This window comes from Ranitomeya variabilis, chromosome 1 (assembly GCF_051348905.1).
Source record: "Ranitomeya variabilis isolate aRanVar5 chromosome 1, aRanVar5.hap1, whole genome shotgun sequence".
Classification (NCBI taxonomy): domain Eukaryota; kingdom Metazoa; phylum Chordata; class Amphibia; order Anura; family Dendrobatidae; genus Ranitomeya; species Ranitomeya variabilis.
In genome coordinates this window covers 313,733,988-313,747,295 of record NC_135232.1, presented here as the reverse complement: position 1 = coordinate 313,747,295, position 13,308 = coordinate 313,733,988, and the positions used below count along the sequence as shown (strand labels likewise).

The 13,308-nt window shown below is 42.6% G+C and overlaps 1 protein-coding gene across 1 annotated transcript in view; it reads left to right on the top strand.

Annotated features, from left to right (window-relative positions):
• The window catches only part of TBC1D10A (TBC1 domain family member 10A), a 91,027-nt gene that overhangs the window by 74,808 nt on the left and 2,911 nt on the right, over window positions 1-13,308 (top strand). The window contains exon 8 of the mRNA XM_077297141.1: window positions 10,799-10,953. Coding sequence (XP_077153256.1) covers window positions 10,799-10,953 — 155 coding nt within the window. The remainder of the gene's footprint in view (window positions 1-10,798; window positions 10,954-13,308) is intronic.

Below are 13,308 nucleotides of genomic sequence, written 5' to 3'. Positions count from 1 at the left end.
AGTCTTTAATGAAATCCAATAAAATTCATATAAACATGAACAAGGTATGAAAAACCTCCCTCCGGTGGGTGCCCTCCAGCATAAGAGGTAAACGGCAACGCGTTTCGATCAAACGATCTTTATCAAAGCCATCGGAGGGAGGTTTTTCATACCTTGTTCATGTTTATATGAATTTTATTGGATTTCATTAAAGACTTATGAATTTTTAAAGGAGCTGGAACTTAAACTTTTTTTCTTCCTGATGATCACAAATAGTGACTGGGTCTGAGGCATTATATCAGAGGGTCTGAGACTGGAGTTTAATCACTGGCCTCGTGATAAGTTTAAACGAACCCCCTTACGTTCCTCCACTGTTGAACAGACCGCTTTGGAAGCAGAGGTTATGAAGTTATGCCTTAAAGTGCTGATTGAAATCCCAGAATCAGAAAGAGGAAGAGGGTTCTACTCTCCTCTATTTCTGATTCAAAAACCAGATAAATCATTTAGAACGATCATTAATCTTAAGTCCCTTAATGAGTACCTGGTTAATAAAACCTTTAAAATGGAGTCAATCAGTTCTACAATAAAGATGTTGTTCAAACACTGCTTCATGGTAGTTGTAGATTTAAAGGGAACCTGTCACCACGTTTTTGGAAGATGGGATAAAAATAGCGTTAAATAGGGGCAGAGGTGGGCGTTACATTAGTGTGTTTGTTATGCGTTTATTACCCACCTAAGTTGCCGAAATACCTTTGCAAAGTCTCCGTTTTCGCCTGTCAATCAGGCTGGTCTGGTCAAAAGGGCGTGTTATCTTCCCCCAGATTTTGCGTAGTTTTCCGGTGGTGGCATAGTGGTGTGCGCATGCCCAAGGTCCCGAATCCTCTGCCAGGGGATTTAAAAGAGCGCGCTGTTCGTTATTTCATTGGTGATCGGTGGGCGCGGCCATCTTTCTTTGGCCGCGCGTGCGCAGAAGCGGCGCTCTGCTGGCCGCGGCTTCAGGAAAATGGCCGCCGCGATATCCATCTGCGCACGCGCGGCCAGCAGAGCGCCGCTTCTGCGCACGCGCGGCCAAAGAAAGATGGCCGCGCCCACCGATCACCAATGAAATAATGAACAGCGCGCTCTTTTAAATCCCCTGGCAGAGGATTCGGGACCTTGGGCATGCGCACACCACTACGCCACCACCGGAAAACTACGCAAAATCTGGGGGAAGACAACACGCCCTTTTGACCAGACCAGCCTGATTGACAGGCGAAAACGGAGACTTTGCAAAGGTATTTCGGCAACTTAGGTGGGTAATAAACGCATAACAAACACACTAATGTAACGCCCACCTCTGCCCCTATTTAACGCTATTTTTATCCCATCTTCCAAAAACGTGGTGACAGGTTCCCTTTAAAGGATGCATACTATCATATACCTATCCATGAGAACTTCCAGAGGTTCCTCAGAGTTGCGGTATCTATGGGGGAATTGTTCGTCATTTTCAATTTAGAGCCCTTCCCTTCGGCATTTCAGCAGCACCTAGTGTGTTTACTAAAGTAGTCGCTGAGGTCATGGCGCATTTGCGGGAATTCAATATCCTCATTATTCCTTATCTGGATGATTTCCTTATAGTGGGGAATTCAGCAGACCATTGCCTTTCACAAGTAAAGACAGCTACGACCAAACTAGAACGTCTGGGTTGGATTATAAATTATGAAAAATCCCGTTTACAGCCCCTAAAAATTCAGAGATTCCTTGGGCTGTTATTGAATTCAGAGACCCAACAATGCTGTCCTCCACCTGATAAATTACTCCGTATTCAACAACAGGTGTTAAAGGCGATTAATAAACCGTCCATGACCCTTAGGCAGGCTATGTCACTGTTAGGATCCCTAACTTCGTGTATTCCCGCCGTCCGTTGGGCCCAATTCCACACCAGACCTTTACAGTTTGAGGTACTGGATAATGATAGAGCCTTACATGGGTCCTTGCAGGGTCAGGTGACTTTGTCCTGTAGTTCTTACATCTCTCAGATGGTGGCTAGAAGAAGACAAACTGTCAGCAGGAGTTCCCTGGGTGACACATGTGACTCGTGTAATAACAGACGCCAGCCCTACGGGGTGGGGGGCACATATGGGTGACATTGTAGTTCAGGGTCTATGGGACCCCCAAACCTCAGCCTCTTCTAATCAGAGAGCGTTAATGGCAATTGAATTTTCAGTAAAGGAACTTCTCGTATATCTACAGGGTCACCATGTCAAGATCCTCTCTGACAACCGGGTGGCGGTAGCCTACGTAAATCACCAAGGTGGAACACATTCCGATTCTCTGATGGAAGTAGCGGACCGCCTGCTCCAGACAGCAGAGGGCCATTTACTATCTTTAACTGCACTGCATTTAAGAGAAGAGAATATAAAAGCAGACTTTCTAAGCCGCAACACCTTAAAACAAGGGGAATGGTCTCTGAACAGAGACATCTTCAATCAGATTGTCCGCATGTGGGGTCATCCAAAGGTGGACTTATTTGCCACCAAGGACAACAGAAAAACAAAAAAGTTCTGTTCCCTAAATCCCAGGGAGAATCTGTTGGCAGTGGATGCCTTCCTGATCAGATGGAATTTCCAATTTGCTTATGCGTTCCCCCCGCTGGGCCTATTGCCTCTTGTGGTCCGAAAGATAAGGGAGGATCGAGCAAGAGTCATACTGATCGCCCCATTCTGGCCCAGAAGGGCTTGGTTTGCCTGGCTCAGAACCATGTCGGTGGAAGACCCCTGGGTACTTCCGGACATTCCGGATTTACTCCATCAAGGTCCGATCAGCCATCCACAAGTGAAGGGGCTCCATTTGACGGCATGGAGTTTGAGAGGTCGTTGTTAAAAAACAGAGGTTTTTCCCCAAATTTAATTGATACCCTTATGAAGAGTAGAAAACAAATAACAAGAATCTACTCTAGAACCTGGAGGAAGTTCCTGGCCTCTTCAGATTTTAACATTGAAGAAGGGATACCAATTAACCAGATTTTAGGAGTCCTGCAGAAGGGGTTAGAGCTAAATCTACAAGTACGCTAAAAGTACAAGTCTCAGCCCTAGGGGCCCTGTTTTCTTGTAACATTGCTAATAACCATTGGGTATCAAGGTTTATTAAAGCATCGAGTAGAGCTAGACCTATACACAAGAACAGGTCGGTGCCTTGGGATCTCAACCTAGTCCTTTCAGCCTTGACTAGGGAACCGTTTGAGCCCTTACATTCCGCCTCAGTTAAATTATTGTCCCTCAAAACAGCATTTTTAGTAGCAATAACATCTGCTCGTAGGGTAGGGGACATACAGGCGCTCTCTAGACTCTCCCCTTATACAGAGTTTCTACAGGACAGAGTAGTCCTCAAACCAGACCCAGCCTATTTGCCAAAAGTGGCCTCACATTTTCACAGATCACAGGAGATAGTTTTACCGTCATTTCTCCCTAATCCTTCTAATACTAAGGAAGAACTACTCCATACATTAGATGTTAGGAGATGCCTGTTAGAATATATCGCAGTCACTGACGCTTGGAAGAGAGATAATGCGTTATTTTTATCCTTCCAAGGTCCTAGAAAAGGGCTTAGAGTATCGAAGCAAACACTAGCGAAGTGCATTAGGGAGGCTATCTCTCTGGCTTATACTTCAGGTGGAGGTCCGGCTCTGCAGAATCTGAGGGCGCATTCCACCCGGGCCATGGCTACATCCTGGGTGGAAAGATCTGGAGTATCGATAGACCAGATATGTAAAGCAGCTACGTGGTCATCCCCTTCCACCTTTTTTAAGCACTATCGGTTGGACTTGGGGTTCTCCTCTGATCTCACCTTCGGGTTAAGGGTGCTACAAGCTATAGTCCCTCCCTAAGGTAGTTTACATCTCTGTAATTCTCTCGTAGTGCTGTCATGGGAGTCCGAATAAAGCATTAAGCTACTTACTGGTAGTGGCATTTTTTGGAGGCCCATGACAGCACCCTTAGTTACCTCCCTATTCACGTGGGGGGTGCACATCCTATAATGTATATAATGAAATAGATAGATCTCACGTGTGGTATCTAGTTACAATGCAATGGATTATTTTTGTATATGAACTGTATATAATGTATATTTGTGTGCCACTAACCGTGGTAGTCCACAGGCTCTGAAATACAACTTATGCATAGGGAGAGGTGCCGCCCTTTTGTATCTGTAGGTTTCCTGTTCCTGAAGGGCGGATCCCCTCTCTCGTAGTGCTGTCATGGGCCTCCGAAAAATGCTGCTACCAGTAAGTAGCTTAATGCTTTTCTATAAAAGTTTTTATTGTATAAAAGCGCCAAAACATAAGAAAATGATATAAATGAGGTATCGCTGTAATCGTACTGACCCAAAGAATAAAACTGCTTTATCCATTTTACCAAAGGCGGCACGGTATAAGCGCCCCCCCAAAAAGAAATTCATGAATAGCTGGTTTTTGGTCATTCTGCCTCACAAAAATCGGAATAAAAAGCTATCAAAAAGTCACGTTCCCGAAAATTTTACCAATAAAAACGTCAACTTGTCCCGCAAAAAACAAGACCTCACATGACTCTGTGGACCAAAATATGGAAAAATTATAGCACTCAAAATGTGGTAACGCAAAACAACATTTTTTGCAATAAAAAGCGTCTTTTAGTGTGTGATGGCTGCCAATCAAAAATCCGCTAGAAAACGCACTATAAATAGTAAATCAAACCCCCCTTCATCACCCCCTTAGTTACGAAAAATTAAAAAAATGTATTTATTTCCATTTTCCCATTAGGGCTAGGGTTTGGGTTACATTTACGGTTGGGATTAGGGTTAGGGGTGTGTCAGGGTTAGGGGTGTGGTTAGGGTTACAGTTGAGATTAGGGTTAGGGGTGTGTTTGGATTAGGGTTTCAGTTATAATTGGGGGTTTCCACTGTTTAGGCACATCAGGGGCTCTCCAAATGCGACATTGCGTCCGATCTCAATTCCAGCCAATTCTGCGTTGAAAAAGTAAAACAGTGCTCCTTCCCTTCCGAGCTCTCCCGTGCGCACAAACAGGGGTTTACCCCAACATATGGGGTATCGACGTACTCGGAACACATTGGACAACAACTTTTGGGGTCCAATTTCTCCTGTTACCCTTGGGAAAATACAAAACTGGGGGCTAAAAAATAATTTTTGTGGAAAAAAAAGGATTTTTTATTTTCACGGCTCTGCGTTAGAACTTTGATCCCCCAAGTGTTTCACTACAGTTTATCACAACACATCTAGATAAGTTCCTTGGGGGGTCTAGTTTCCAATATGGGGTCACTTATGGGGGTTTCTACTGTTTGGGTACATCAGGGGCTCTGCAAATGCAACGTGACGCCTGCAGACCAATCCATCTAAGTCTGCATTCCAAATGGCACTCCTTCCCTTCCGAGCTCTGCCATGCGCCCAAACGGTGGTTCCCCCCCCACATATTGGGTATCGTCGTACTCAGGACAAATTGGACAACAACTTTTGGGGTTCAATTTACACTGTTTCCCTAGGAAAAATACAAAACTGGGGGCTAAAAAATAATTTTTGTGGGGAAAAAAAAGGATTTTTTATTTTCACGGCTCTGCGTTATAAACTGTAGTGAAACACTTGGGGGTTCAAAGCTCTCACAACACATCTAGATGAGTTCCTTAGGGGGTCTACTTTCCAAAATGGTGTCATTTGTGGGGGGTTTCAATGTTTAGGCACATCAGGGGCTCTCCAAACACAACATGGTGTCCCATCTCTATTTCAGTAAATTTTGCATTGAAAAGTCAAACGGCGCTCCTTCCCTTCCGAGCTCTGCCATGCGCCCAATCAGTGATTTACCCCCACATATGGGGTATCGGCGTACTCAGTACAAATTGTACAACAACTTTTGGTGTCCACTTTCTCCTGTTACCCTTGGTAAAATAAAACAAATTGGAGCTCAAGTACCGTACATTTTTTGTGAAAAAAAAGTTAAATGTTCATTTTTATTTAAACATTCCAAAAATTCCTGTGAAACACCTGAAGGGTTAATAAACTTCTTGAATGTGGTTTTGAGCACCTTGAGGGGTGCAGTTTTTAGAATGGTGTCACACTTGGTTATTTTCTATCATATAGACCCCTCAAAATCACTTCAAATGAGATGTGGTCCCTAAAAAAAAAAATGGTGTAAAAATGAGAAATTGCTGGTCAACTTTTAACCCTTATAACTCCCTAACAAAAAAAAATGTTGGTTCCAAAATTGTGCTGATGTAAAGTAGACATGTGGGAAATGTTACTTATTAAGTATTTTGTGTGACACATCTCTGTGATTTAATTGTATAAAAATTCAAAGTTGGAAAATTGCGAAATTTTCAAAATTTTCGCCAAATTTCCATTTTTTTCACAAATAAACGCACAATATGTCACGATAAAACAATGTCAGAATCACCGGGATCCGTTGAAGCGTTCCAGAGTTATAACCTCATAAAGGGACTTGGTCAGAATTGTAAAAGTTGGCCCGGTCATTAACGTGCAAACCACCCTTGGGGGTAAAGGGGTTAAGCATGTTGGTGGATCAGTCATGCTTTGGGGTTGTGTTGCAGCCAATGTCACGTGGAACATTTCACGGGTAGAGGGAAGAATGGATTAAATGAAATTTAAAAAAATTGTTGATGCAAAAACAGAACACCATCTGTAAAAGAAAAAAAAAATCACCATAAACTACCTCAAAAAGCACAGGCTGCATGTTTTACAATGGCTCTCACTGTCCCTTGATCCAGACATCATTGAAAATCTGTGTCTAGACCTCAAAATAGCAGTGCATGCAAGACAACCCAGGAATCTCACAGAACTGGTATAATTTTCCAAGGAAGAATGGATGAAAATCCTTCAAAAAATTATTGAAAGACTCTTGGCTGGCTACAAAGTGTTTACAAGATGTGATACTTGCTAAATGAGGTGCTGCTTGGTACCAACGATGCGTGGTGCCCAAACTTTTACCTTGGCCCATTTTCCTTTTTTGTATTATTTATTTATTTTTATTTTTTTTAAATTGTAAAAATATATTAAGTAAATATGTTGTCTTTACCTTCAGGTCTTCTATAGAGACCATTTAATCTTCAACTTTCAGTGAAGTGATGCCCAAACTTTTTCATACCACTGTATGGTGAATGATAACCTTGTTCTTATGACTCCTCAAGATTGGGGCATGATCTCATCTCACCTACTTAGGAGGGTTTCAGAGGGCATTCCCAGTCAGGTGCCAGCTCAGTGTGAGGTGTGCTGTGCCCTTATTAAATAGGCAGGTTGTGCTGCAGGGAGCAGTTACTCATCGCAGGGTGTGAGCGCGGTGCAGCCTGCCTCTACATGTCCTGCGAGGACTTGTGACGGGCTGTCTGTCTGTTTTGGTTAGTCTGTCAGCATGTGTTGTCTCTGTGTCCACCACTCCCTTTTTGTGCCATTTAAGTCTTCAATTTCATATACACAGAAAACGTATTTTAGTTTCTCTCATTTTAACCAGCTCTTGATGCTCAAATACATGTATCCTCACTGCCTTTGTTGTAGAGAAATGGTGGTGCTTAGTCTGTAAAATGCCTTACTCACTGGGAAGAGCAGGCCGTGAATGCCTAGTGTGTGGAAAATACTTTAGGCTGTGTGCGCACGATGCGGATCAGCAGCGTTTTTTTCCACGCAGAAACGCTGCAGATCCGCAAGTGATTTACAGTACAATGTAAATCAATGGAAAAAAAAATGCTGTGCTAATGGTGTGGAAAATTTGCATGGAAAACGCAGCGGATCAAAAGAAGGAGCATGTCACTTCTCTTGTGTGGATCTGTAGCGTTTCTGCATCCTTCCATTATAGAAATCCACAGGGGTAAAAACAGATGAATTCCGCAGCAAATCCGCAATAAAAATGCACAAAATCTGCATTAAAAAAACGCTTCAAATCTGCACACCTGCGTTTTCTGCCAGGAGATGCAGATTTTGTGCAGAAAATTCAGCACCCAAATCTGCAATGTGTGCACATAGCCTAAGTGTACTGGTCACCCACTCTGTGTGAGGGTCCTCTATATCTCCATGCTGCTGTAGCTGAAGGTGCTGTGACTTATTTTCCTCCAAATCCCAGTATGCAGTCCTCCTGCCATTGTCCAAGGACTTAACTGCCCTAAACTGAAAACCTGCACCTCTGTTCCTGTATGCAGTCTCAAGTAGGAGCAGAAAGATAGACCCTCCCCCACTTCCTGTAATGTCAGTCTCTGCTGCTAGTGATGGATTACACTTGGCAACTGGCAGTGGACTGCAAGTTAGGCAAATGGGAGGCACCAATGGGCTGATCCATTAAAAAATAATTCTGGTGTAAAACGTCTCACAAGGACCGCAAACATATTGTGGATTTTCGCGCCATTACTGGCTACAACGCTGATATGGACTGCACTTGGCTACACTGTAGTGGTGTAACGTGCTCCAGAAATGTGCTCTGGTCTGTAACCACTTTATATATCTGAGTCTTTTTCCAAAAATGTGACCTCCATCAAAGCTCCTGCCCAGGTCTAAAACGTTCTCCACCTCCGCTTTCTCCTTCTCTTCCCTCCTCCCCTCATTTTTTTCCCATGTCAAATATGTCCATAGACTTTATGGGGGAAGGTATCGGTATGCATTGACCTAATGTGTAAATTAGGTTTTTGTGTTTGTTTGTTTTTTTCCCCCATAGCATGATCCTTAACACCTTCCCAACACGTACGCCCCAGTGTACAGTGGGGGAAATATGTATTTGATCCCTTGCTGATTTTGTAAGTTTGCCCACTGACAAAGATATGGACAGCCTATAATTTTAAGGGTAGATTAATTTTAACATTGAGAGAGAGAATATTGAAAATAAAATCCAGAAAATCACATTGTATAAATTATATAAATTTATTTTCATTTTGTAGTGAGAATTAAGTATTTGGTCTCTCTGGCAAACCCTTGTTGGCAAGCACAGCAGTCAGTCAGAGTTGAAGCCAAAGACCTCCATTTTTGTGTCATCTGACCACAGCACCTTCTCCCAATCACTCCCAGAATCATCCAGGTGTTCATTGGCAAATTTCAGACAGGCCTGCACATGTGCCTTTTTGAGCAGGGGGACTTTGCGGGCACTGCAGGATTTTAAACCAACGAGGTGAGATTTTTCATGGTGCCCCAGATCGATGTCGACTGACAGTCATTTTGCATTTCTTCCATTTTCTTACTATTGCACCAACAGTTGTCTCCTTCTCACCCAGCATCTTACTTATGGTTTTGTAGCCCATTCCAGCTTTGTGCAGGTCTATGGTCTTGTCCCTGACATCCTTATAAAGCTCTTTGGTCTTGCCCATGTTGTAGAGGTTAGAGTCTGACTGAGCGCTGCGGAATATGTTGGCGCTATATAAATAAAAATTATTATTATTATTAATTGAGTCTGTGAACAGGAGTCTTTTATAAAGGTGACTATGTAAGACAGCTGTCTTTAATGCAGGTAACGAGTTGATTAGGAGCGTCTAACTGGTCTGTAGAAGCCAGAATTCTTAATGATTGGTAGGGGATCAAATACTCATTGCTCACTACAAAATGCAAATAAATGTATGTAATTTATACAATGTGATTTTCTGGATTCTATTTTTGATATTCTCTCTCTCTCTCTTAATGTTAAAATTAACCTACCCTTAAAATTATACACTGTTCATGTCTTTGTCAGTGGGCAAACTTACAAAATCAGCAAGGGATCAAATAATAATTTCCCCCACTGTATCCGTATTGACTCAGAAACTGAACTTGTATCATGCCTGGCAGACACTTGCTGCATTACACAGCCAGCAATTGCCCCCAATACTAGTGCACCAGGAGCTGCTGTATGCATGTGAAACTGGCCACATCTTGGAACAGATTTTATTCATCTGTACATCCAATTTTTTAATTTCTCAACTCTGTTGCAGAGTCTACTATTTTGTAAACTTTAGATTTCAATCTCCCCTGCAACAAAGGGGGCATTAACTAAGATTTGTCTCTGGGGACGGTTAATTTTTCCCCTGCAAGACCTTAACCAACAATAAGCAGCAGGTACCCTGCAAGGAAATAAGGAAACCTTAACCCCGAGAATGTTACCTTTTCTTGTGTGAGACTTGTAATGACACACAGCCCTGCTCTCCTCATTGGTCTTGGTGGCTGCTGACACAAGTGGGAGAGGGGAGTAGAACAGAGCTGTCATTACTAACACTTTTTTCTCATGTTTCCCAGTACATTGTATGAGTTTTGTTTTTTTAATAGTATGACAAGTTGTATTGAATGACACCAAATCCCCATACAGTTATTTTGACAGTGGGGCTGCAGGGCAGAGCTGTGGCTCTTGGAAGAAGAGGAGGAAAAATCTAAAACAAAACCAAGTGTTCTGCAAGGGATAGTGATTAGGTTAAATGATTAGTAATCTTGCATTTTCACACTGGCAATTGGGGCTTTAAGACTCATACATGCTGTGCTTCCAGTGAGCATTTTCAGCAGGCTCCTTATCGGCAGAGGCAGGATTAGTGACCGGTAACGCCTCTATACACAGCTGATTACACAGGATCCACCAATCGCAATAGGTGATGTCACAACTGACCCCTCCCTTCACAATCACTTTTGTCCGTGCTCATTACATGCTTCAGTACAAAAGTTGGGGTCTGGTTCGGTCTGTTGCTACTGATTTCTATATGTGGATTTCTTGAAACAGGAAGTTAAGTAGCCCCAGTGGGGGCTTAATACAAATTATGATGGCAAAAATAGTTGCCAAAAACAGAGTAAAGTATCTATAAATGGACTGTTAATAAGTGAGACTTTATTATATTTTTTTTTTTACAGGTGTCAAAATTATATTTCGCGTGGCTCTTATTCTACTGAAGTATTCACTTGGTTCCTCTGAAAAGCTCAAGTCTTGTCAAGGTCAATATGAAACCATGGAGAAACTAAGAGCAATAGATCCTAAATATATGCAAGAAGGTTTTCTTATTCCAGAGGTGAGTGTATAATACTCAAGACATTGGTATATGTAGATACAAAGAATTGTGGATAGAAATTTACACTCTTGTTACTCTATACTCATGTCTGCTCCATTTGTTAGGTGACTATGTGCCGTGCCATTCCCTTCTTTTTTTTTAGTTTACTGCTTAGTATAACATTTGCAGATCTTGAAGGGGCAAGCCAGCTACATTCACTCCTGCATCATGATATGCGTGGGGCTGGTAATGTCACATCTACAGATGACCTGCCCCCTCGTGAACCAGCAGATATCGCTCACGAGTGCTGTGGAGTCAGTAAGCCAAACCTCCAACTCCTCAGTTTCCATGATTCCGACTCCACCAAAATGGGCTCCAACTCCACTGCCCTGCCAGGGCTGTGGAGTCAGTAAGCCAAACCTCCGACTCCTCAGTTTCCATGACTCAGACTCCACCAAAATGGGCTCCAACTCCACGACTCCACAGCCCTGTCGCACACCTGTCTTACTATTCATGTGAGCGAAACCTCCTGCTTGGGAGCCAGCAGTTCTGGAAGTGCAAGGAGATGGATTTTCCCTTTAAGTGCTTGCAGCCAATGAATTAAAGTATGTTCACACATTTAGATTAGTCTTGTGTTTTTGTTTCTTGGCATGCTGAAAATTGCTGCAGACAAAGTGCATGCCAACCAATGATATTTCACTCGTGTTGATCGATCAGTGAAATGCTCGAGTGCTCTGTACTTGAATCGACCACGTTGCGCGCGCTCAACTCGAGTAGCGAGTATAATGGAAGTGAACGGCAAACTCGAGCATTTTTCTGGAAGACGGAAAAGTTCTCTCGGGTATAGAGCAGTGCCGAGCACGCTCACCCGTCGCTAGTTTTGACAAGTGTAGGTCATACGAGTTGCCTGTGAATATGAAAAGGTTTTCATGGTTTGTGTTATGTGGTTTATTTATTTTTGTGCCATGAACCTTTTGTAGGAGAAAATCACAACTGTACAAAACATGCAAATAATCAATTCTAATAAGGCAATTTAAAAAAAATTAAGGTTTCTTTTAACCACAGTATCCCTTTGCTGCTGTGGTCTTGATAATGTTTTGCCTGCAAAACCGAGCTGCCATTATGGCGAACCACAAACTAATTTCTCCTTCATAGCCACAGACATTTTGAAAAAGGTTTATAAAAAAAAAAAAACCTTCAAGTCGCATTATTTGTAGCACATTCCATAATAAATTTACGGACTTTCATGTAACATTTTTACTGCGTTGTTTTTAGGACACAATTTGCTGTGTATGAATCCATCCACGGGCAGCATAAGGGTACTTTCACACTAGCGTTTTTTGCAATACGTCGCAATGCATCGTTTTGGCGAAAAAACGCATCCTGCAAAGTTGTCTGCAGGATGCGTTTTTTTCCCCATTGACTAACATTAGCAACGCATTGACACACGTCGCAACCGTCATGCGACGGTTGCGTCGTGTTGTGGCGGACCGTCGGCAGCAAAAAACGTTGCTTGTAACGTTTTTTGCTACGTCGAACGTCTCTTCCGACCGCGCATGCGCGGCCAGAACTCCGCCCCCTCCTCCCCGCACCTCACAATGGGGCAGCGGATGCTCTGAAAATCAGCATCCGCTGCACCCGTTGTGCAGCGCAAACAACGCTAGCGTCGGGCCGACGCACTGCGACGGGCCGAGTACGACGCTAGTGTGAAAGTAGCCTAAATCGAAGGCCGATTTTATTGATCAGATGTGTTTCACAGTCTGTCTGATTTATGCTGCCTGTGGTTTGGCCAGCATGAATTGTCTGACGGCTTCCCTTTAAATGGCACTAAAGCTGCTCTGCATCCTTAAACCTTAAACTTTTCAAAGTGTTTTACACCAGTTTTGTTAAAGATTTCATAAATGGGCTCTTTTTTTTATATTTTCTATGATGTTTTAACCTGGCCTGTCCTGGCAGTTTTTCTTACACTAACTTCACGTTTGTTTGTTTGGTTGTTTTTTTTTAAAACGAAGTTCAGGGTTATTTGTTTTCTGTTTTTGTTTTGTTTGTTTTTTTAAGTGCGGGAAAAACTAAAAAAAAAATTATATATAATGTACAGTGGTGTGAAAGTGTTTACCCCATCTTGATTTCCAATTCTTTTACATGTTTCTCTCACTTAAATGTTTCAGATCACCAAACAAATGTAAATATTAGACAAAGATAACACAAGTAAACACAAAATGCAGTTTTTAAATGGAGGTCTTTATTATTAAAGGGAACCTGTCACCCCCAAAATTTATGGAGAGGTAAGCCCACCGTCATCAGGGGCTTATCTACAGCATTCTGTAATGCTGTAGATAAGCCCCCGATGTTACCTGAAAGAGGAGAAAAAGAGGT